Source organism: Dendrobates tinctorius, unplaced genomic scaffold (assembly GCF_039654945.1).
Source record: "Dendrobates tinctorius isolate UK_male_01 unplaced genomic scaffold, ASM3965494v1 ptg000241l, whole genome shotgun sequence".
Classification (NCBI taxonomy): Eukaryota; Metazoa; Chordata; class Amphibia; order Anura; family Dendrobatidae; genus Dendrobates; species Dendrobates tinctorius.
The window spans coordinates 5,698,614-5,725,292 of record NW_027361908.1 but is presented as its reverse complement, the minus strand read 5'-3'; the positions used below and the strand labels follow the sequence as shown (position 1 = coordinate 5,725,292).

The 26,679-nt window shown below is 45.6% G+C and overlaps 1 protein-coding gene across 5 annotated transcripts in view; it reads right to left on the bottom strand.

The window, feature by feature from the left end:
• CFAP54 (cilia and flagella associated protein 54) overlaps window positions 1-26,679 on the bottom strand; it is a 703,284-nt gene that overhangs the window by 488,899 nt on the left and 187,706 nt on the right. For all 5 annotated transcript variants that reach the window (XM_073556932.1, XM_073556934.1, XM_073556933.1 and 2 more), the window contains exon 25: window positions 3,248-3,395. In XM_073556932.1, coding sequence (XP_073413033.1) covers window positions 3,248-3,395 — 148 coding nt within the window. The remainder of the gene's footprint in view (window positions 1-3,247; window positions 3,396-26,679) is intronic.

The window sequence follows — 26,679 nt, the reverse complement described above, 5'->3', positions numbered from 1 at the left end:
TGAAGAAACAAGTTTATTGTTATAAAATATTATGATCTGCAATGTGAACTGTAATGTATAGTGTGACTTGTGAGGTGCATTAAGGGTGTTAGAAATAATGATAGTATGTGTAGTTTGGCAATAGGGATAGTAAGAGATAATGGTTGGGACCAGTCCAGATCCGGGGGGGGGCTAAGTTGAAGGGAAAGTGAAATTTACTATTAGAATGTCAAATAGAGCCTGGAGTGTGTAGCAAGTGGACCTAAAGGTGCAACATGAGCAGTGCCACATTCTGGGGTGTCCCTAAATTAGGGGAGACCAAAGTAGGGGGATAGTGAGATTCAGAGCAGAAGTGACTAAGAGACTGAGTAACCTTCCGGAGATGGCTCCTGGGAGAGAATGCCTTGACAAAAGAATCCGCATTTATAACTCTAATGGGCCAAAACAGGACTTAGTACATGAAGCTAGTAATGCGTCCCGGGAGGGTGTTCCAGAGCGGCAGCAGTACCGACCATATGGTACTCTAAAGGAAAAAGAAAATGCGGACCGCAGGACAAGTAAACAACTTTTGCTAAGCAGGACTGTAGTGCTAAAGCTGGGTTCTGGTAAAGTAGTAAGAAACAGTGGACACAGAGGAGAAATAGAGTAAAGAGGAAAGGTGAACATAAAGAACAATAGGGAAATGAAGAAAGGAAAGTGCGTGGAAAATGCTTCAAGTTGTAAAGGAAACATCCATAAGACTGTGTGCTGCTAACTCTTTATATATGCACTACCAAGTTCCCATTCAGTTTATGTTTGAATGATGGTCTGTCAACTGTGAGGTGGTCTCTCAACTGTGAGGTGGTCTCTCAACTGTGAGGTGGTCTCTCAACTGTGAAAGATCTGGCTCTGGAATGCCTGCAACATTAGTTACATGCAACCTACACAGGCGTAGTGAACTCGCAGCACAAGTCCACACAAGCAGCCAGGACTTCCACTTTCATGGGACCTGAGAGACGAGTACCTGGCCCACGGCTGCCGCCCCGCGCCATGTTGCAAAGGGACCATGAGGTGCCAAATAAGAGCTGTGAAGTAGCGGGTAAGAAGTGCAGAATGAGCCATGACGGTAGACACACTCATACTTCCGTGACATACTGTATAAACCTGCTAGTACAAAACAACAGGGAGAGTGAGAACATCAAAAAAGGCAGAAAGATGAGGCTTGGTCAGGGGGCTGGCATAAATAAGGAGCAAGGAGCAAATCATGCCACCTGATCTGTTACAGCATTCCAGCAGGTACGGAGAACGCCAGGAGCAGCATCCGTGCTGTTAGGTCACAGTAAGTAGCTGTAAAATTTATATGAAGTGACATCTGAAACATTTTCACATGTGACAGAATGTGGATTAAAGTAAATTTTGATCTCTCTGGGGTATCCCTTTAATAATGCATTAAATCAAACATTAGTCTACATTTCCAGTATAAACAGTGAGCAATCTATGTGCATTTATGTGGTATTTCCAGAGTTCAAAGATAGCCTCAATCCAGCAGTAAGATCCCCAAAGATCCCAAGAATAGGATTCAGGATCCTTGGAACAGGGCACAGCAATACCCCATGTTGGACGATACAGAAGTGCGAATGCTTAAAGGGAATCTGTCACCCATTTTTAGTGATATCATGTAAAGATATCACCCAACTTGTGCATCCCATAAGGATTCTATTAGGACTTTTGATTCTCCCCAACCCCGCACCTTTGAAGCATAAATACCTTTTTTATCTTGGTGGAGATGTATGGAAATCGCCTCGGTCCGGTCCGATGGGTGGGGCTTATTCCCCTCCCCCCCCTCCTTGGCTTGCTGAACGGAATCTTCATCTGTGAATATCACAGGTGCCGTAGTTTTCCGCGCCTGCGCATTGAAAAGGCCTCCGGTGCTTGCGCAGTATGCTTTGCCCATCTGTGGGCAAAGCATATAATCGGTACTGCGTATGCGCCAGTATTTTTCAGCGCGGTCTATGCCCCGGAAGTCTTCACATGCAGGACACACTACCGGGGCATAGACCGCGCTGAAAAATACCGGCGCATGCGCAGTACGTACCGATTATATGCTTTGCCCACAGTTGGGCAAAGCATACTGCGCAAGCGCCGGAGGCCTTTTCAATGCACAGGCGCGGAAAACTATGGCATCTGTGATATTCGCAGATGAAGATTACGTTCAGCAAGCCGAGGAGGGGGAAAGAAGGCGAATAAGCCCCGCCCATCGGACCGGACCGCGGCGATTTCCATACATCTCCATCAAGATAAAAAAGGTATTTATGCATCAAAGGTGCGGGGTCGGGGGGAATCAAAAATCCTAATAGAATCCTTATGGGACGCATAATTGGGTGATATCTTTACATGATATCACTAAATATGGGTGACAGATTCCCTTTAACCTCTGCTTGTCACAGTTCAATTCTTGGATCTGTGTCAGAGTCTGCGTTCCCTCACGAAAACCTTTATTTTCAGGCTTCTGGGGGCTTGATATGGGTTTTTGCCCCCGGTGGCCACAAGTGTCATTACATCTAATACTTTCTTTTGTTTACCTTTTGCCCCCAGTGGTCAGTGGGGTTATAGAAACTTTTGGCCCCTGATCATTTGACCATTCCCTTTTCCTATATAGGATCACATGGTCTATGATCAGGTGTTGATAATAGCAGCATTTTCCTTTTGGAGGTGAACCACAGTGAAGTGAGCAGCGGGCTCTGAGGTGAAGAGCCACTGCTGAAACTGGTGTGAACTCTGACTGCCCGATGTCCGCAGCAGAGTTAGATGGTGAAGGTGGCAGCTGGCTCTTAGGTGTTGAGCCACTGCGAAAAGTTTATCCGGTGATTCACTCTGCTGCCTGATGACTGCAGCAGAGCAAGATAAGTGTTTTTCCCTTTTTCCTTTGGGTGTTGTGCAGTTCACTTTATTCCCTGTCTCACCTCCTGGGGAGGGGGTTGGTGGTTTAGCTCAGGGCTAAACAGGAGATAGTGACAGGTCGGGGACTTGGGCCTCACTACCTTCAAGTGTACCCCCAAGTTAAGGAAAGTCAGGGTACCTCCTTAGCCTGAGGGGCCGTTCAGGGGCCCAGGATCCACGTCTCCTGCTTTGTCCCAACTGCCCCGTGACACTGCTCCTCTCAAGATGCAGCTCTGCAGAGCCGCATTCCCTGCATCACTGGTGGTCTCCTATGAATAGGGGATAGCTTTCAATTGTGGGATTTCCCCTGTAACCTAATTAAACATCAGAATATAAATTTATTACTCACTTGTCCTTTGCGAGAAAGCTCACCATCGCACACAGAGTCACAAAAAAGTGCCCCTTCCTTTATGTTTATATCACTGAGCATAAAAATGCTTCCCAGGAAAAGTTGTAGTAGTATCGGTGACGAGTTTGATACGGCTTCCGGACACAGTCTATGGAAAGAAATAATGATTGCAGCTATGACAAGTGCACAAATGAATCCATTCTCATCCACACCATGCAATTCTTCCCATTGTAGAGCACTCTAACAATGCTAATCTGCACCATAGTACGTCCTGCAGGAGAAGAGGAATATTACAGATTAGTTATGACAAACCGACTGTTTACTAAACAGCGAGAATCACAATCTGACAGCGCTAATTAAAAATTCTTCCGCGCACACAGCAGGCAGATACTGGCCACCGCGGTTACCATGGAAACCATCACCGGGGCCCTTTGTGGGAAACAAAGCTGATATTAGAAATGGATTCCAAGCGTCTCAGTGTTCTACATACTGTAGATCAGTGCATATTAGTTACTGTACTCCTGGGAGACTTTGATATTGAGCCTAAAAATATAAAAAAACACGAGAGCTGGGTCGTGCCCAACGTCACTGTGTTACAGATGTGTAACTGTTCATATAATTAGTGAGAAGGATAGAGAAGGAACACGGCAGAGCTGTGAAGAAAGTGACCTTTCCTTGGTTTCCTTATGCAGCTGTGTCCCTCTAAGAAATGATGCGGCTTCACCTTCCTCCAAAATCTAAGAATCAGTCTGTGTCATCAGCAAACTCCCCACTGGATCGCAGATCAGCTGCATTATAATATTATTATATCGCAGATCAGCTGCATTATATTATTATTATAGTATCGCAGATCAGCTGCTTTATATTATTATTATTATATCGCAGATCAGCTGCATTATATTATTATTATTATATCGCACATCAGCTGCATTATATTATTATTATAGTATCGCAGATCAGCTGCATTATATTATTATAGTATCGCAGATCAGATGCATTATATTATTATTATAGTATCGCAGATCAGCTGCTTTATATTATTATTATTATTATATCGCAGATCAGCTGCATTATATTATTATTATTATATCGCAGATCAGCTGCATTATATTATTATTATTATATCGCAGATCAGCTGCATTATATTATTATTATTATATCGCAGATCAGCTGCATTATATTATTATTATTATATCGCAGATCAGCTGCATTATATTATTATTAGTAGTATTATTATTGTATCGCAGATCAGCTGCATTATAATATTATTATATCGCAGATCAGCTGCATTATATTATTATTATAGTATCGCAGATCAGCTGGATTATATTATTATTAGTAGTATTATTATTGTATCGCAGATCAGCTGCATTATAATATTATTATATCGCAGATCAGCTGCATTATATTATTAGTAGTATTATTATTGTATCACAGATCAGCTGCATTATATTATTATTATATCGCAGATCAGCTGCATTATATTATTATTAAATCGCAGATCAGCTGCATTATATTATTATTATAGTATCGCAGATCAGCTGCATTATATTATTATTAGTATTATTATTGTATCACAGATCAGCTGCATTATATTATTATTAGTATTATTATTGTATCGCAGATCAGCTGCATTATATTATTATATCACAGATCAGCTGCATTATATTATTATTATATCGCAGATCAGCTGCATTATATTATTAGTAGTAGTATTATTGTATCGCAGATCAGCTGCATTATATTATATCACAGATCAGCTGCATTATATTATTATAGTATCGCAGATCAGCTGCATTATATTATTATTATAGTATCGCAGATCAGCTGCATTATATTATTATAGTATCGCAGATCAGCTGCATTATATTATTATTATTATATCGCAGATGAGTTGCATTATATTATTATTATTATATCGCAGATGAGCTGCATTATATTATTATTATATCACAGATCAGCTGCATTATATTATTATTATTGTATCACAGATCAGCTGCATTATATTATTATTATTATATCACAGATCAGCTGCATTATATTATTATTATTTGTATTATTGTATCACAGATCAGCTGCATTATATTATTATTATTATTATTAGTATTATTAATATTATATCACAGATCAGCTGCATTATATTATTATTAGTAGTATTATTATTGTATCACAGATGAGCTGCATTATATTATTATTGTATCACAGATGAGCTGCATATTATTATTATTAGCAGTATATTACTGTACCACAGATCAGCTGCATTATATTATTATTATTATTATTATTATTATTATTATTATTATTATTATTATTGTATCGCAGATCAGCTGCATTATATTATTATTATTATTGTATCGCAGATCAGCTGCATTATATTATTATTATTATTATTATTGTATCGCAGATGAGCCGCATTATATTATTAGTAGTATTATTATTGTATCGCAGATCAGCTGCATTATATTATTATTATTATTGTATCGCAGATCAGCTGCATTATATTATTATTATTATTATTATTATTATTATTGTTGTATCGCAGATGAGCCGCATTATATTATTAGTAGTATTATTATTGTAACACAGATCAGCTGCATTATATTATTATTATTGTATCGCAGATTAGCTGCATTATCACAGATTTAATCACACACTGGCTGCTCCTGCCCCTGCATACCATTCACACCTCTCTGCTACAATAACCTCACCCCCTGCTGCAACTTGTCAACTGAGCCAGGGTCTGTTCTTCACAAGTACCCAGGTTGCAAAAGAACTGAATAAGATCAATGTTTTGAAGGCTGCAGGTCCTGACGGCATCAGTGCAAGGCTAATCAAAACCTGCGGGTACCAGCTGAGTGAGATCATTACATATCTCTTCAATATGAGCCTGAGAATGGGTATAGTACCACAACTGTGGAAATTATTGTGTGTGGTACCAGTTCCGAAGAAACCTTATCCGAAAGGCCTTAATGACTATAGACCTGTAGCATTGACATCACACCTGATGAAGGTATTAGAGAGATTGGTTCTCACACGTCTCCGTCCTCTAGTGAGCTCAGATATGGACCCTCTCCAGTTTGCCTACAGGCCGGGCATTGGTGTGGATGATGCCATTATCCACCTTCTAGATAGGACTCTCTCTCACCTGGAGAAACCTGGGAACACTGTGAGAATAATGTTCTTTGATTTCTCTAGTGCTTTTAACACCATACAGCCAGGTCTACTGAGAGACAAGCTGGGCCTTGTTGGTGTGGACCTACAACTCTCCACCTGGATCCTTAACTACCTCATGAACCGACCTCAGTTTGTAAAGGTTTGGGACAGTGTGTCAGACACAGTGATCTGCAATACAGGGGCACCTCAAGGTACAGTTCTTGCCCCTTTTCTCTTCACACTGTACACTGCGGATTTTAGGTGCAACTCATCTAGCTGCTACTTGCAGAAGTATTCTGATGACTCTGCAATAGTAGGACTCATCACAGGAGGAGATGAAAGAGAGTACAGAGACACTAACCAAGCTTTTGTGGAGTGGTGTCAGAGGAACCACCTTAGGATTAATTCCGGAAAGACCAAGGAATTGGTGGTGGACTTTCGCAAGGGCAAAAATCCACCAGTAGTGGTGAACATTCAGGGAAATGACATTGAGATAGTCGACACCTATAAGTACCTTGGTGTGATCCTCAATAATAAGCTTGACTGGGCCCATCACTTGGATGCAGTGTACAGGAAGGGCCAAAGCAGGCTTTATCTGCTCAGAAGGCTGAGAGCCTTCGGAGTTAGAGGGGCACTCCTTGCATCCTTCTTCAACTCTGTTGTGGCATCAGTCATCTTCTTTGGTTTGGCGTGCTGGGGTAGTGGCATATCAACCAGGGACAGGAATAGGCTGGACAAACTGATTAGAAGGGCAAGCTCTGTCCTGGGATGCCCCCTTGACCCAGTTCAGGAAGTAGGCGACAGGAGGATACTGGCCAAGGTGAGCTACATGGTGCAGAACGATTCCCATCCCATGCATGAGACTGTGACAAAGATGTGCAGTACTGTCAGTGACCGGCTACTTCATCCTAAATGTGAGAGGGAGCATTATCGAAAGTCCTTCCTTCCTGCTGCAGTTAGGCTGTATAACCAGCACTGTCCAAAACGGAGAACGACCCAAACAGAGAACTGATAGATCCAAAGTTGTGACAGTCCGGTTACATTTTTTTTTTTTTTTTTCGTATATGTACCTACCTACTGTCAATGTAATGCCTTTATGCATCTGTATCTGTACTTGTTCCTGCCTTGCTGCTGTAATGCTCTGAATTTCCCCATGGTGGGACGATTAAAGGATTATCTTATCTTATATTATTATTGTATCACAGATAAGCTGCATTATATTATTATTATAGTATCGCAGATCAGCTGCATTATATATATTTTTTTTTTTTAATCAAATCATTTTTATTGAAACAATTTATCATTTAGTTTTGTTACAAACACCATTCTTCACATAAAGAATCACATGCAAACATAATAGCCTAGGGGTAACAAACATTTCAGTATAGCTCACAATGTAGCTCAGCGCTGTCCAGTAATTCACAGTCATTATACCTTACAATCAACACAGTGTGATCTTAACTTCTTGTAGAAGACAAAATTCTTACATAAAACATTTCTATTACAGACCTAAATATATAACCTATATAAAACACCTGATTAAAAATCATTCACATATTATAATAAGGTATCGGGTCCAGCTTCGCACTCCTCCCCCTAGTAGGTCAAATTGCCTCTCCATCATCAATCCTCTTGATGGCATTCCAGAAGTATCCAGCCATGGACCTCATATTCTCTCAAATGTATTCATTGTGTTTCGCTTTTTGTATATACGCTTTTCCAGTCTAATAATATTATTTATTCTATTTTTCAAATCGCTAATCAGTGGAGGTAATGCAATATGTTTCCTGGCATGGAATAAAATGCGTGAAATTCCTATAGTTACAGGATCAAATTCCATGTCATCCTATAATATTCCCAATAGACATTTTAGGGATCTGGTTGAACAAAAATGTTATAGGCTTTCTTTATGATAGACAGAACTCCTTTCCAGTATCCTCCCAATTCACGACATTCCCGCATCATCCATATTACATCTTGGACACTCCGCATCAGTTCTATACCCTATAGTAAATAAGAATCTGAGCGTCTTGTATTTCCTATGCATTAATAGAATGTGAGAACGTCTCTGCGCCTCATTTAAAGATAATTGAGGTATCAACTCTAATGCCAGACTCCACTGATCTTCTAAAATCAACCCTATATCTTCCTCCCATTTTTGTCTAGCTAATGAAGGGAAGTTTTTTGATTATTATTTAGAAAAAGCCTGTAAATATCAGAAATACAGCCCTTGGAATTTCCTTTTTCCAATACCAGATTAATAAAGGAATTATCTATCAACAAAGGGGTCAATTTTATTTGTGCCTAAGCTGCAAATACTAATTGTTTATTTGTGAACCCAAATTCCTCCTTCAATTGATCAAATGATTTTAATATACCATTGCACAATATCTGTTGTACCGTAAGTATTCCTTTATCAATACATTTCCGAAATCCCTCTAGTTTATAGAGCGCTACATATTTTTTATTAAACCATATAGGAGAATATTTATTACCCAGTCTCCTATTCCCATTAAATGTTTACCTCTATCCCACACCTTATAGAGTAATGCTAGTGTCGGGCATATTGATTTCTTATCCACAACGTTATTTAGGTCAACCAGATGGATAGGGATATTCCATGGTGACCCTGAGGTAATCTCATCTTCATAGCACTATTTGAATTTTCAGTGCTATTCCAGCTGCTAAAATGCTGTAGTTGTGCTGCAATATAATATATTAACGCATTGGGGACTGCCAGCCCACCAGACTCCTTGTCCCTTTGTAAGTGCTCAAATTTTATTCTTGCAGATTTTTTTTCCAAATGAAAGAGCGAAACATACTAGGAGTTTTCTGAAAATAACAACTAGGGATCCATATAGGGGCATTATGCAGAATACATAGAAGTTGGGGCATCAATATCACTTTTTACAAGTTCCCCACAGCTGATAGTGGTAGTCTGCACCATGTTTCTAGTTTCATTTTAAACATTTCCAGAAGCGGGTGTAAGTTTAAGGATATATCATCATGAGGTTTTTTTCCTAAAATTTATACCAAGGTATTTAAATTCCTCCACTATTTATATCTGAGTATGTTCCAGTATAACCGAGCTAGAGGGATTATCATTTGGTAGAAGAATTGACTTATCCCAATTAATTGATAGGCCTGACCATTTACCAAACTCTTCGATGATATTCATACTGCAATAGGGCCAATAGATTTCTGAACATCACCTATACATATCAACAAATCATCTGCATACAGGGATACTGTCACGCTCGCGCCTTGGCTGAATGGCGCGAGCCGGGGGGTTGTGGCCCCACTGTGCCACAAACCAGACTACCCTGGAAGGGGCGTAACTACGGCAGCTACCTTGGTCTTCACTGGAGCCTCTGATGGTGAGGTCAGGCTTGTGCGGCAGGTAGCTGCCGGGTGCCACTCCAGGGTGGTGTCTGGCTGTGGCTGCTGATCCCACTCGGGAACAGGACACCTGGACAGGTGCGAGTGACAAGCAGGCTGAGACACCGGGCAAGCCGGCACGGCTTGGAGACACAGGACAGGCGGGCACGGCTTGGAGACACAGGACAGGCGGGCACGGCTTGGAGACACAGGACAGGCAGGCACGGCTTGGAGACACAGGACAGGCGGGCACGGCTTGAGAAGGGGCAGGTAGGGACCTGTTCACACAGCAGGTGTAGGCAGGAGGGAGTGGTGTATGATGGAACAGGATTTGGACCTGTTCACACAGGAGGTGCAGGTATGGATATAGGCAAGAGTGTGGAGTAGGCTGGGCGGCAAGAGAGCCGGGCAGGCAGAGCGGCTAAGGAGCCGTGCAGGCAGAGCGGCTAAGGAGCCGTGCAGGCAGAGCGGCTAGGGAGCCGAGCAGGCAGAGCGGCTAAGGAGCCGAGCAGGCAGAGCGGCTAAGGAGCCGAGCAGGCAGAGCGGCTAAGGAGCCGAGCAGGCAGAGCGGCTAAGGAGCCGAGCAGGCAGAGCGGCTAGGGAGCCGTGCAAACAGAGCGGCTAGGGAGCCGTGCAGACAAAGCGGCTAAGGAGCCGTGCAGGCAGAGCGGCTAAGGAGCCGAGCTGGCAGAGCGGCTAAGGAGCCGAGCAGGCAGAGCTGCTAAGGAGCCGTGCCGTGCAGACAGAGCGGCTAGGGAGCCGTGCAGACAGAGCGGCTAGGGAGCCGTGCAGACAGAGCGGCTAGGGAGCCGTGCAGACAGAGCGGCTAGGGAGCCGTGCAGACAGAGCGGCTAGGGAGCCGTGCAGACAGAGCGGCTAGGGAGCCGTGCAGACAGAGCGGCTAGGGAGGACAAAAGGAGAGACACAGCAGAGAAGGAACCACAGACAAGGAGACAGACAGACAGAGGTAAGACTGAGTTCAGACAGAGACACAGGGACAAAGACACAAGGACCAGAATATTCTGCCTCCTGGCAGGCGGACAGAGAACAGACAAGGCACTGGGAACAAGACTCAAGGGCTAGGATATTCTGCCTCCTGGCAGGCGGACAGAGAAGTACTAGGCAAGGTACCAAGACACAGGAATACGTAGTAAGAGCCTTCAGAGAAGGCAAGACATAGGACAGGGCCTGGCTGGCTCAGCAGCAAGGAGCTACTGAGTTTAGACATTGCTCAGGCAATGTTTCAGTGGCTGTGGCAGGGTTAAATAGTCCAGGGCTCTAGGTAATTGGTCAGGGACCCATTAGCCAGGTGCACCCTGACTGCATAAGAACCAGAGAGTTCAGGCGCCGCCCCCCTATACACACAGTCAGGAAACATGGAGAGCAAGCAGGAAAACAAGAGGCATAGCACATGGAGCTCAGGGCTGGCAACAGACAGAATTCACAGCATGGCTTGAAGCAGAAAGTAAGTTGGTGTGCGGGGGATGGGAGGCCATGCAGTGATGCCAGCAGGGTTGTTACAGTACCCCCCCTTTACGGCCCCTCTTCCTCAAGCCTGCCAGAATGACCAGAAGAAGGAGTACGGGACCACACACAGTCCAGGCTGACAGGGCATCCTTCTGGTAAGATGAAGTAGGTGTGCCATCCGGAATCACTGAGTGCCAAGTTTCTTGGTGCCCAACAGCTTCCCACACAGAGGGTACAAAGACTTCTTCCTCCTGATTGTCTGAAAGTAGGGACCTGGAAGCTTCAGACTTGATCCCTACATCAGCCGGCCAGATGGAAACTGAAGACACCTTCACTAAGTCCAATTTCAGCCCGTTATCCCAAGTAAATTGGACCTCCTCCTTAGTATCTTCATTAGCTGGCCAACTAGAAGTTGAGAGTACCCACACTGGATCCATCCTTCGCCCGTTATCAGAAGAGAACTGGACCTGTTCCTCTGGGTTGGTAAAAAGCATGCGTACAAGAGCTTCTGCTCCAACTTCTTCATCCACCTGCCACATGGAATCTGAAGGCATCCGTACAGGATCCATCTTCTGCCCATGGCCTAAAGAAAAATTTTCAAGCGACAGGGATGCCTCTGGGAACTGGTCACAGGAGGTGTGTGGAGAGGGCGCCACTGCTTCCTTTTCTTCAGTGACATCAGCACACCATGACCCAATAGCCAGCAGAACAGATGGGGAAGGTAACACTGTAGCCTGACCTTGTAACATTGGAACTAGATACCTTTGGTGACTAGGTAGCTCCAAGTGCGGCACCACGCTGGGTCTTCGGACCAGAACGGGCAGTAGAGTATCCGGCTCAGAAGGACCGATGGGCAAACTGGTCAGCAGGTGTAAAATAAACTTCTCCAAATATAATGCTCCGATTTGGAGCTGTAGTTGTCCCTTCGACACTCGACTGTTCATAAGTAGGGCACGATCATCACCAAACACCGTCACCGGATTCAGGAGCTGTGGAACAGGAACCCTACGCAGACTCCGCCTGGCTTGCAGCTTTAACACATCTGCAGGGCCGAAGCTCCCATAAGGCACACGAATAGTCACAGATCTTAGTGAGGAGGAGGGACTCTTACCAAGGGCAGCCTCTCCCACTGACCCAAGGTTCTGGAGCTTGCGCTCCTTCGGACAGAAGCCGTCCGGGTGTTCCACACAACCGCAGCAATACTGTATGCCCATCTTACGACTGGTTTCAGGCTGCTGCTTTGCCAGCCCACTCTTAACAGTCTTCTTGGGTTCAACTTGAGTAGCTGCTTTAACAGGTGGAGGAACTAGAGGGTTTCGGACGGCGGTTGCGGTCTGACGAGGCGGTTTTTTCACTGGTTTCGCCCGTCTGGCGCGCCTCTCAGATCTGAAAAGGGAAGACTTGGCAGACGTAGCTGGACTGGGTACTTCAAAGGCTTTATGGAAGGCCACTAGGAAGGCCTCTAGGTCCGTGATGATAGGATCCCCTGCTTCCCAGAGGGGACAGATCCACATCAAAGCTTCTCCTGCTAAGTAGGACATTATATATCCCACTTTGACCCAATCAGAGGGGAAACAGGCTGAATTCCACTCAATGTACCGCAGGCACTGCTCCAGGAACCCTTGGCACTCCTTAGGATCTCCATAGAACCTTGGAGGATCTTCAGGGTCAAGCCTCTCATAAGCCAGGAGCTGATTGTAGATGGCATTGGAGACAATGATGGGTTCAGAAGTCTCAACAATCGGAACCACACAGGGCGGAACAAATTCTTCCAGATGCTCATATTGGCAGAGAGAAAGTCCCTCATGCTCTGCAAGCAGAAGGACATGGGACTCAGCGGGGACCATGGCCTGTGCAAACTGTCACACTCACGCCTTGGCTGAATGGCGCGAGCTGGGGGGTTGTGGCCCCACTGTGCCACAAACCAGACTACCCTGGAAAGGGCGTAACTACGGCAGCTACCTTGGTCTTCACTGGAGCCTCTGATGGTGAGGTCAGGCTTGTGTGGCAGGTAGCTGCCGGGTGCCACTCCAGGGTGGTGTCTGGCTGTGGCTGCTGATCCCACTCGGGAACAGGACACCTGGACAGGTGCGAGTGACAAGCAGGCTGAGACACAGGGCAAGCCGGCACGGCTTGGAGACACAGGACAGGCAGGCACGGCTTGGAGACACAGGACAGGCGGACACGGCTTGGAGACACAGGACAGGCGGACACGGCTTGGAGACACAGGACAGGCGGACACGGCTTGGAGACACAGGACAGGCGGGCACGGCTTGGAGACACAGGACAGGCGGGCACGGCTTGAGAAGGGGCAGGTAGGGACCTGTTCACACAGCAGGTGTAGGCAGGAGGGAGTGGTGTATGATGGAACAGGATTTGGACCTGTTCACACAGGAGGTGCAGGTATGGATATAGGCAAGAGTGTGGAGTAGGCTGGGCGGCTAAGGAGCCGAGCAGGCAGAGCGGCTAAGGAGCCGAGCAGGCAGAGCGGCTAAGGAGCCGAGCAGGCAGAGCGGCTAAGGAGCCGAGCCGTGCAGACAGAGCGGCTAAGGAGCCGAGCCGTGCAGACAGAGCGGCTAGGGAGCCGTGCAGACAGAGCGGCTAGGGAGCCGTGCAGACAGAGCGGCTAGGGAGCCGTGCAGACACACAGATAGGGAGGACAAAAGGAGAGACACAGCAGAGAAGGAACCACAGACAAGGAGACAGACAGACAGAGGTAAGACTGAGTTCAGACAGAGACACAGGGACAAAGACACAAGGACCAGAATATTCTGCCTCCTGGCAGGCGGACAGAGAACAGACAAGGCACTGGGAACAAGACTCAAGGGCCAGGATATTCTGCCTCCAGGCAGGCGGACAGAGAAGTACTAGGCAAGGTACCAAGACACAGGAATACGTAGTAAGAGCCTTCAGAGAAGGCAAGACATAGGACAGGGCCTGGCTGGCTCAGCAGCAAGGAGCTAACTGAGTTTAGACATTGCTCAGGCAATGTTTCAGTGGCTGTGGCAGGGTTAAATAGTCCAGGGCTCTAGGTAATTGGTCAGGGACCCATTAGCCAGGTGCACCATGACTGCATAAGAACCAGAGTTCAGGCGCCGCCCCCCTATTGTCATGGTATGCCTAGGTTACTTTAGGCAAAAACCCCGGGACCCCTGCGATGTCCCTCAGACTAGGGGAACCCTGTCTGTCCCTCTACCCAGGGTTTACACTGAAGGTGTGCCTGCCTGAGCCTCCACCCTGTCCCTGTCTCCTGTCCAGCCCTAAGCTGAACCCACCACCCTCCACCCAGTGAGGGGACCAGACACCAGACCCCACAAATACGTATGGACAGGGGTAAAAGAAACACCACACAGTAAATACACAAGGGAATACAATAATGTGCAAGGGCAACCAAATATATATATAACAGATTGGAGAAAGAACCACTGAGGGATATACTGCACCAGATATCAGACGCTCCAACACCACCACTGCTGACCGGTATTGCTAGCACTAGGCTAAAGCTATAGTCGGCGACGCCCATAGTCAGGACGAACTATTTAAAGACCAAGGGCGTGGCCCAGCCCTCAGCCAGCATGACAACCTGGTTAACCCTATCCCGACTGGAACAGAATACCCAACAGGGTATTACCGCTGTCTGCCGGACACCCTGGTGTGAACAGTGTCCGACATGACACCTATACACACAGTCAGGAAACATGAAGAGCAAGCAGGAAAACAAGAGGCATAGCACATGGAGCTCAGGGCTGGCAACAGACAGAATTCACAGCATGGCTTGAAGCAGAAAGTAAGTAGGTGTGCGGGGGATGGGAGGCCATGCAGTGATGCCAGCAGGGTTGTTACAGATACCCATTAATCTAAATTACTATATCCAAAAACCACTATAACCGGGTTGGAACGTAACATATAGGCCAAAGGTTCAATGGCCATTGTGAAAAGAAGGGGAGACAATAGACATCCTTGCTGTGTGCCTCTCCCCAACGCAATTGTATCAGATAAAAGACCATTGGCTTTTATTTTGCATGAGGTCCAGAGTACAAAAGTTGTACATATGATAAAAATTTAGGAGCCACATCCAATCATTTAAGAACTTCAAACAGTTATTTCCACTCCACGCTGTCCAATGCTTTGGCAGCATCAAGAGAGAGAATAGCTCTATGTCCCGATGTTGCATTTGATTTCTGAATGCTTAAGAAAAGTCTTCTTAGATTTATAGCTGTGGACCGGTTTGGCATAAAGCCTGATTGATTCTGGTGAATAAACTTGGTAATAATGTGAAATAATCTATTTACTAGGGCCTTTGCGATAATCTTGGTGTCATCTGATAGAAGAGAGATGGGACAATATGACTCAGGTTGCATTGGATCTTTTCCCAGTTTTAAAATGACTGCTACAATTGCTTCACACACAGATTTTGGCATTTGACCAGATTTTAGGTCCTCATTAAAAGTTTCCAGTAATTTGGGAATCAAAATATCCCTATACTTGTTGAAAAATTCACAGTGCAGTCCATCAGAAACAGGTGCCTTTTCATTGGCAATGGATTGTAAGGCTTCCTCAAGTTCAGCTATTGCCAATGGAGCCCCTAAATAGGAACTACTTTCCTTCTTAAACTTTGGCAATTGTATTCCATCTATAAACCGCTCCAGTTCTTCCCCATTACCACTAAACCTTGAATCATATATGTTGGTGTAATACGAATGAAAGACTGTAAGTATGTTATCATTCCCCCTTATTATATCTCCATTTTCTGTAACTAACTGGATGATACAAGACGGACCCTCCTGTGATTTAACTATTGTAGACAAAAGGTGCCCCACACTTTCCCCCTGCTCAAATATCTCTAGATATAAGCTGATCATTAAATAATTTCTGAGCTGTTTCTAGTTCTTGCCTAGTACTCACCAATGGGCTTAAAATATATGTCCTTCAGCCTGTTGCACACTATTTTGGTGAGTTTGTGTGAACTCCTTGGTTTTAGCTTTATTCCTAAAAAATATCTCTTATAAATATTCCTCTAACATACGCTTTCATGGTGTCTCACAATATTATTTTTGAAGCTGATCTTTCATTTATTTCCGAGAATTATGTTAATTCTTCCTTTATAGAATTACCTACTAACATAAGCCAATATGGATTCAATCGCCACGAGCACCTCATTATCCCCTGTATTTCCCCTGTTCTCAATTGCACTCCAATGGTCAAGATTCCCCTAGGTAAATATTCCACTTTGTGGACAAACTTGTTCAAGGATTCTGTTCCAATTGCTATATCAATCCTTGACAAAGAATGGTGTAACACTGAGTAGCACGAACACTGCCTAGTGAGAGGATTTCTCTGTCTCCATATATCAAAGTACACGATTTCCGATATCATTCTCGACATTACTGTAGGGGGGGCTGAGGCAGGTATATTACCCGTGTGTAGTCTGTCCCAATGCGAATGAATATAATTGTTAAAATTCCCTATTAACAGAACTGGAGTTGTAGAGAATTCTGATGTAAAGGATAGTATTATTTTGATAATTGCATCCTTATATGGAGGGGGTATACATATACGGCCACCTAAATTAATGTAATTTCATCTATATGACACAATAGACCGATGTACCGACCCTCCGCATCCACAACAGATTTTAAACATTTAAATGGGATTAATCTATGTATCAATACACTAACCCCTCTTGCATGGGAAAAGTATATTGAGTGGACATACCCAAGCTCTATTAATACTTTGCTTTGTTTCAGGAGTCAAATGAGTTTCTAGTAGACAGAAGAATATTTAGAATTGAGAGTCTTCAGTGGTTGATACCTTTTAATGGATAACTGAAAAGATGGTAACAAATTGCAAGCTTTCGAGACTACTCAGGTCTCTTCATCAGGCTAGACGAATACAAAATCTGAAGTGTTAAGGCCCCTTTACATTTAGCGATGCACCAGCGATCCCGACCATGATACGACCCGGTCAGGATCGCTGGTGCATCGCTAAATGGTTGCTAGTGAGCTGCCAAACAGGCAGATCTCACCAGCGATGTAGCGACGCAGCAGCGGTCATACTTACCTTTCAGACGCGGTGATCCTGACGTCCTCCGCCCACGTCCACGCGTCGCTCGTTGGCGCCAGCAGGAAGCCCAGCAGGAAGCGCCCGACGAGAAATGGAGCTGCACGATCAGCGATAACCAGCGGGGGAGCCGGTCGGAGGTAAGTATCACACATAGCAATATCGCTAGTAATATCGCTGCTGCGTCACAAAATCTGTGACACTTTAGCGATATTGCTAGCGATATCGCTATGTGTAAAGCCCCCTTTAGGCGTCGGCTTCCTGCAGCTGCACAGCAGGAATCCAGAGCCTTGCATTCAGTGGTCTCCCATTCTCCACCGACCACTCAGGAGCCTGCACAGCAATCCCGGCGTCTCAGACACTCTGCTCAGACGAGCTCTGTGGGTCTCGCTGTTGCTGCCACCTCTGGGCCAGCAATGGCAGCGCAGGCTGCTCAACAATGAGCCACTCCAGAGGCTAAGTCCTCCAGTTGCTCTACTGGGCATGCTCACGAGACGATCTCCCATTGGAGATCGGGAGTCACATGCCCAGGTCCTTCTCGTGATCTGATTGGTCCATCTCAGGGATCTGGAAGCTTCCGGAAGGTCCCGGCTACAAAAGGTTCGCATGGCTGCTCGGCCATGCGTTAGTATAGTCTCTAGTTGCCTACTGTGTGAATGATGATAGATGCATGAACCTGCGTATGACTCATTAAGATCCCCTCCCTCTGATATTACGAGTGTGTACAGGGACTTAGGCTTAGAGTCAGCGCCAGCCAGTGGCAAGCCACAGGCCACAGCAGCATCATCAATAGTGCTAGCGTCCGACAGTGCACCTGCTACCGGGCATTGTCGATTAGCGGCAGTGTCTGTTGCCGCGCTGCAGTCTGCAGCTCCCCTTGGCGTCCGCAGTAACGACGCCGCACGCACGGTAGGTCTAGACGGGCGCTGACCCTCTGCCTAGGGTTCAGCTCCTGTGACCAGATACCGTGCGTGCACTTCTCTGAGACCTGTGGCGTTAACAGGCTCAGCCTTTTGTGTTTAACACATAGGCGTCTCTGTGAATTAACAGAGATTGCTCAGCGCACCCGGGTGACGTTCAACCCGCGTGCGTCATACCGCCATATTGTATGTCCGCCGCCATTATCTAGCAGCAGTGTTTACACCTTCTGCACGGTGGACCCAGGGCGGCGAACGCACTTTACGTTATTTTATATTTAGTGCGTTCCGCCGTCCCTAACATGAAGAATCACATATTTATACACCAGAAGACAGATAATAGCTGGTTGGTATTGATGCAAACATGTATATATTGCGCACCTCTTAGTTAGATCTCCCATGCCCTTCACATTTCACGCTATAATATTTACAAGCTTAGCCATATGGAAACAGGAAAAGATAATGACCACTGGACCACATTGAGCATTTCCTCCATCCTCCCTTCTTTTTCCTTGTAGCTTACCCCTTATTAACATATAACAAACACAGAACTTAACACACAACCATAACCAATCAAACAGACATTTCTCCCTGGAGGAGAGATTGGAAGCATATACAAGTCAAAAGCCTGACTTAAAAGGACCTTTTTCCAAAATATAAAAATACAAACACCCCAGAAACAATTGAAAAAGATCAGAAGAGAGTTCTTCAGTACTGTTTCAGGGCTTCCCGCTATCCATGTGATATGGTATCAGGATACAGAAATCACCGATCAGGGTTTGGTGATTCTTAAGGGGACCAGATTTCTCCGCTTTCAATTTAGACTCATAAATATCCAGTCACTATGCTGCTTCCTGAGGGGAATCATGAATTAGCACCTGTCCAGACACTATGATCCTGAATCGTGCAGGATACATCACAGAGTATGGAAGCTGCAGGTCTCTCATCCTTTTCTTGACATGTGTAAATTGTGCTCTGCGTTTCAGCACTTCTGCAGAGAAATCAGGGAATATGGCCACCTTTGTAATTTCAATAAACAGATTAGGACAGTCACATGTTTTACGCAGTATTAGGTCTATATTTTTATAATGCAATACCTTTAGCACAAAAAGCAAAGCTCCCAACCGTCCTGATTCCCACGGGACAGTCCTGATTTCGGGTCCGTATCCCGCTGTCCCAGGCTTTATTTCCCACGATCGCGGTCAGATGACAGCAGAATACAAGCATTCGCACATCACTTTCTACCGGAAGTGACATGCTGTAAGCTGACCGCCGGAAATCACTGCTGACCTCATTTCAGGCGGTCAGCTTACAGCACGTCAGGAGGTAATCGTCGTTCGGGACTCCGCGGGAGGACAGAACCGGCGGCAGCAGCGCATCGAGTGCTCCATACAGTATCCGCCTCTCACTCTAACAGATGATGAAACCAGATCCTGCCTGTCTCTCTCTCACATGCTGCCGCTCCATGCTGGACTTGTTGGTCCACAGTATTCAGTTGGGATCTTGCTACAGGCCAATTATACTACAGTGCAATTCATATGCAATACGTTTTCCACCCATAGAAGCGCATTTCCGCTGATTGCCTTTTTGAGCCATTCAACAAGGGATCATTTTTCCTCTGGCTACCTCACGGTGCCACCCTTTTTCTGTGTGCCACTCTCTGCCAAATGCAAGACAGCCCACACTACAAATTCAAGCACATCAAGTATCACAGGATATCTTTCATGGACAATTGACCCATCAAAATATGGGTTTGCTTTCACAGCTCGTCTTCTTGTAATCTTCTATGAAAATAATTTTCTGAGGAAGGTCCAGTGATATGAATGAGTCACCGAGGAGGAAAAAACAAAAAGCAAGCTAAGCCCAGAAAACCGGAGAGGTTGGTAACTAGCGGATTGCAGACCCTGATCCTATACACACAACTAGCAGTAGCCGTGGAGCGTGCCTACGGTGGTCCTAGACGCCTCGTCACAGCCTGAGAACTAAATAAGCCTAAAGAAAGAAAGGGAAAATCTAAACTGCCCCAGAGCAGACCCCAAAGCAATAGACAGCCCCCAACATGTATTGTCGGTGAAAAAAGATGAAAACACAAACATAGATAGAAAGATAGGCTGAGCAAACGATGGGGCCCTCACTAACTAGAAAGGACAGGAAAGAAAAGCTGCTGTCTGCAATCACGCAAAAACCCTGCCAAAAATGTCCAACACGTCTGATAGAAAAAGGCCCTGAAGTCGCTAGACTTCAATTCCCTATATCAGCACTCAGGTATATTCTGAAGACAGAGCAAAAGAGATCAACTGATCAGAGACAAAATGGGGATTCAGCCCAGTCCCAGCCAGGGCTGGCTGAACACAAAAACCAGACGAAAACTAATATGAACAATAGCAGAGAAAACTTCGCTTTAAGAAGGCAGGAACCAAACTGGAAACCAGAAGCCACAGTCAGGAGAAATCACCAGCAAGAAACTAGGGAGTCGGCTGCGTTAAATCCAATCAGAAATTCCTGATGTCCAATCACAGTCCTCTTCCTCAGGTGGCCGGTCTCTGCCATTTAGATCAGCTTCATTACCTCCCTTCACCAACAGAGGGAGTCCAGATGGAGAACTCACTACTCCTCTGTCAGCACAGCCAGCTCCATAACCCTCACCAGAAGCCAGAGGCAAACCCGAAAATGAGTTCACAACAGTCCAGTGTAGGTCCGAAAATGTTCAAAAAATGTTTTTGTTTGTCTGGATGCAAATAAAAGAACTGTCAAATAGCTTCACCAATTGAGTGCCAAGTCGTTTCAAGACACAGGAATAGACGTCCGCCTAAGAAAGGACTGGAAACTAAAAGAACACCTAGACTTTTGCTAGGGAGGGAATTCACCTTTTTTTTTTTCCTGTGGCGTCGTAGATAAGCTGAAACGGCTTCTCGATGAATAAGCGCTCAGTCTGGTAGGGCAGAGACATCAAGGACTTTTGGATGCAGCGTCCATTCGCCATCCCTGAGCCACAGTGTCCATCAAATGGTGATGGCAGTTGCGTCTGTAAGTGCAGCACAGAGTAGAGTGTAGGGACGCATACAAGAAATATTCCCTGGCCAAGGAGATCTGATCAGATAGTTCTGCTGCTTCCAGAGGAAGGTCAGTGTCCTGTATGGTCCTGCTCAGGGTATCAGCCCAAGAGACCAAATCTTTAGATAACCACACCACGGCAAAAAAAGGGGGGAGTGCCAAGCCCGAAGCCACAAAAAAACGAACGGCCTGGGTTCTCTATCTGCCGATCCGTGGGATCTTTAATTGAGGAACCATCTGGTAAGGACCTAAGGGATTTTTAGGCCAAGCATAGAGACAGGCGGATCAACCTGAGGGGATTCTTCCCATTCCTTCCGCAATCAGAGGAAAGGGTATCTCGCCTCTATAAGCTTCTGACTTGTGACGCATATGGCCAGTCGCTCACCGTGTCAGCGAACTATGTCCTAGCCTTCCATCTACCCACTCCGAGTCAGAAGAGAGGAGAAGGACCGTCCATCTCCCTGCCATCACCGCTGTTCATCAGGGGCGATTGGAAGGAGGCTGCATGGACACAGTAAATGCCTCTGGACATCCAAGGGGGTTAACTGGTTGAGGATGGATAAGGGCATTCGGTCCGGCACCGGGAAAAAGGGCGATATTAGCTTGGTTGTAGAGGTGGGTACGTGGAGGCGACACTCTACGTTCCCATCAGTTGCTGGTGTGAAGAGAACAGTGCCCTGAAGGGATCCGTCGACCTGGAATAACCCAGCATGCCCATAAGAAAAAACTATGCCAGAAGGGGTACGTGGAGAGGACACTCCGCGTTCCCACTTGTAGGTTTAGGGAGAGCGGAGCCCTTAAGGGAACCATCGCCCTTCTGAAATCTGAGGTGGAGAAATCCTCCGAGACAGGTTGGCGAAGGCCCCAGCCAATAGAGGAGGGACTGTATGGCTTTTGGTCAGTGGCATCATGGACTGTAACAGCAACGAAGCCCACTCAGGGGGGATAGGTACTACTGGTGCGGTAGCAGAGAAGGAATCCTGAGCGCATTCGGGATCAACATCCCTGCATAGGGGGATACTATGTCCCCACAGCAACAAAGTCTGGTAGGTATTACATGAAGTGGAATACATCGTATGTACCTTGTTAACCTTTTTTAGATGTCCTCGGGAGAGACATAATGCACCACTGTATGCTGGCTTCTTATACAGCTAATATCCTCCAATAGGGAGTGGGGCCCAAAGGAGCTGCAGTATGGGCTGCTGTGTCTGCTGCAGGGTCAGGGCTCTTACCCAAGTCCTGTTGCCCGAGAGTGCTGCCGGTCCACTGTTTCCCTTTAAGACCACCACTGGGATCTCATTGGTACCGTGCCAGCTAAGTAGAGCTGGCCAGGTGGATAAAGGTGGCCCCCGGGAGTTGTGGCGTGTGGAAGTCTCGCAGAGAAGCGCCAGTTCGGGGTGGAGCAAAGGGTGCAGCGTCATCCGGTGGGCAGAGCTTCGGGATAGCTCCGTGAATAGGCCCAAGCCGGGCCTAAATTTCTGCGGTCTGCAGGAGTGCTACCTGGGGGAGGGGAACGCCACGGGGGAGCGCACTGCAGACAGACATAATCAGAAGACAGAGCGCAGCAGTGGGTGAATGAAGCTCTGGGAAAGAATCCCGCAGACATTTGTGAGTCATGTTTGCGCTGGAGGCTGTTCTTGGGGTGCGCACCACACGTAGGGCCCAGACACCCTGTGCACATAAATCTGCTCAGACACCGATGCTGCCCCTCACAAGTCCCATTTTTCACTCCCATGATTGACAGGCGCTCGTAATAAGAATCTGCTGCAAGGGCCTACCTCCGACCTGGATTCTCTTACCAGTGGTGCGCATCCCGGCATGGCGCCACCGCGGATGACTGGGCTTCAGCGTTGCTGCAATGTGAACAGTGTCGGGAACCCTCCATCCACCATCCCGTTGTCTGCGAGGTGGAGTGGGACCATCTGCTTCCTTCCACCGCCGCTGTTTGTCAGTGGTGATGCAGTGGGTGCCGCATGGATGCCATAAGTGCCTCTGGACATTCTAGGAGTTAACTCTCTTAGGATGGAGCAGGGCTGTTGATCTGGCTGAAATAAGCCTGGCTCAAAAGGGGGTACATGTTCCTGTCTGTTGTTGGTGTGGGGAGATTGGAACCCTGAAGGGATCCGTCGCCCTCTGTAATCCATTAGAAGGAATACAAAATAAAAAGTAAAAAAGTGAATATAAAAAATTGTGGTCTGAAGACCAGACACAGACACTAAGCATGAACTGGTTCGGCTGAAGACAGTGTGTGGGTATATACTGCAGAGTAGGAGCTAATCTTTTTGTGTTTTTCTAAGTGTCAGCAGAATTACACCTATGGTCCTGTGTCCCCCAATGAGGTGAAGGAGAAAAATCAAATTCCGACATTGTTTTATGGGTTTCGTTTTCACGTCGTTCATTGTGGGAACCTAGAAACATAATTGGTCAGTAGGATTACAGCAACTTGCAGTGACATTTTTACTATTTAAAGTGAACCTGTCAACAGTTTTAGCCAATATAAGTTATGGCCACTGCCTTTCAAGGCTTATCTACAGCATTCTATTATGCTGTATATAAGCCCCCAATCAAACCTGGAAGAACTGAAAAATAAGTTTTATTATACTTACCTGTGGGGCGATCCAGTCCAATGGGTGTCGCTGGTCTTGGTCCGGCGCCTCCCATCTTATGATCACCGCCCTCCTGCTTGCTTCTTGTGGATGACGCAACCCTGCATCATCCACATAGGCTCCTTGTCATCATGCTCCTGTGCAGGCGTACTTCTCTGCTCTGTTGAGGGCAGAGCAAAGTACTGCAGTGCGCAGGTGTCAAGGCTCTTTGACCTTTTCAGGCACCTGCGCACTGCATAAGAAGATTGGAGGCACCAGACCAAGACCACAGCGGCACCCATCGGACAGGACTGCCCCACAGGTCAGTATAAGTTATTTTTCAGTTCTTCCAGGTTGGCGGCTTATATACAGCATTATAGAATGCTGTATATAAGCCCTGAAACGTGATGGCCGTATCTTATATCGGCAAAAACTGCTGACAGGTTCCCTTTAAGTAATGGAAGCAATTCAGAATTTTGTAAAAAAAAAAAAAAAAAAAAAAAAAAGAAAAATGTTTTTGCTTTGTGTCACCATTTTCCAAAGCCTATAGGAACTGAGTGATGAGTATATACCAACCTGGGGGTACATAAGAACTTTGGATCGCTTTTTACTGTATTTATTTAGGAAGGTGAAGCAGTGAAAAAACACAATGCTGGCATTTTTATTATTTTTTCTTTATGGTGGTTATTGTATTAGTTACTTATGTCTATATTTAGACAGATCAGACTTTTATGTACATGGCAATACCAAATTTGTTTCTTTATTTTTAATGGGGAAAAAGGAGATGATTTTATTTTATTTATATTGTTAAAAAAATGTTTACATTATTTTTTTAGTTCCCTTAAGAGACTTGAACCTGCGATCTGTATACTTCAACACCATTCTATAGTAGCATATAGCAAAATCATAGTCTGCTTTTGGAAATTGGCATGTGGCTGATTTATATGACTACCAAGATGGCAGCAGGCCCCCAGCTGCCATGGTAATCCATTGGTCCCAAGCGATAGCATTGGGGGCGATGTAAACGGATGTTTATGAGCGCTGCTGCACACTTCATTTAAATGCCGCTGTTAGACATTGACAGCAGCATCCAGATGGTTATAAGCTGAGCTCAGGCTATGACTGTTAGGGATCAGATGTCGGAGCACGGACCACTAATGCACGGACTGGCTGCGGCTCTTCCAAAACAAGCGTGACAGCTGCATATATTTATGTGAGGCTGCAACGCTTGGGTCCGGAGTGCTGTGGCCAGTCCGTGCATTTGCAGTCTGTGCTGGGACCAATTTGCACACAAGTTTGCATATGGCTCCCAGGAGAGATGTTGGTTATGTAATATAGTTAAAATCAGCAGTGTGTGGAGGGAGATCAGCTCTTAAGCCCCCTTTATACATGCACAACCCTTCATAAAGTAGATAATTTGAAACCTGAAGTAGGCGCAAAATTGGCACAAATTAAAATAAAAAGGTGCAAATTAAAAACAAGCAAAAAAAGGGCAAATGCAATAATGATTGAGCAGATTTCTTACTGCATAAAGTCTAGAACAAAGATAGCCTTGAACATTTTATTAGAAAACTGAATTACTAATTTATTGCCTGAATCTCTTCTTTGCATACAGAACCAATTCTACAATTTCAATATTGTAACAAGTCTGTTACTCTTACAGAAACCTGACTTCCAAAAACAGTGCAGGATTTTAGTCACCAACATCTGTAGGGCAGAAGTCTGGCTTATCTAATGAAGTGTGTGACACAGAGTATCCTAATTTAAAGGGAATTTGTCACCCTATTTTTGGCCTATCAGCTGCCTTCACCGACATCAGGGGCAGCACGGTGGCTCAGTGGTTAGCACTGCAGCCTTGCAGCGCTGGAGTCCTGGGTTCAAATCTCACCAAGGACAACATCTGCAAGGAGTTTGTATGTTCTCCCTGTGTTTGCGTGGCTTTCCTCCGGGGTCTCCGGTTTACTCCCACATTGCAAAGACATACCGATAGGGAATTTAGATTGTGAGCCCCATCAGGGACAATGATGATGATGTATGTAAAGCACTGCGGAATATGTTAGCGCTATATAAAAATAAAGATTACTATAACTTGGGCCAAAAGGTGGCAGATGCAGTTAAACAATGATAAATGTAAGGTTATACACATGGGAAGAAGGAAGGATATCATTACACACTGAACGGGGTAAATCTGACATGGAGAAGGACTTGGGGATCCTAGTTAATGATAAACTTACCTGGAACAGCCAGTGCCAGGCAGCGGCTGTCAAGGCAAACAGGATCATGGGGTGCATTAAAAGAGGTCTGGACCGCACATGGAGTACTGTGTACAGTTTTGGGCACCGGTGCTCAGGAAGGATATAATGGAACTAGAGCGGGTACAAAGGAGGGCAACAAAATTAATAAAGGGGATGGGGGAACTACAATACCCAGAGAGATTAGCAAAATTAGGATTATTTAGTCTAGAAAAAAGACGACTGAGGGGCGATCTAGTAACCATGTACAAGTATATAAGGGGACAATACAAATATCTCTCCGAGGATCTGTTTATACCAAGGAAGATGACGATCACCAGGGGGCGTCTGGAGGAGAAAAGGTTTTTCCACCAACATAGAAGAGGATTCTTTACTGTTAGGGCAGTGAGAATCTGGAATTCCCTGCCTGAGGAGGAGGTGATGGCGAACTGGATGTCTTTCTGCAGCGTAACAATATTGTATCTTACAGTTATTGTTAGGTTCTTTAGAAGGACGAAGATCTGGGGATTTATTCTGACAGAATTTTATAGGCTGAACTGGATGGACTAATGTCTTTTTTCGGTTTT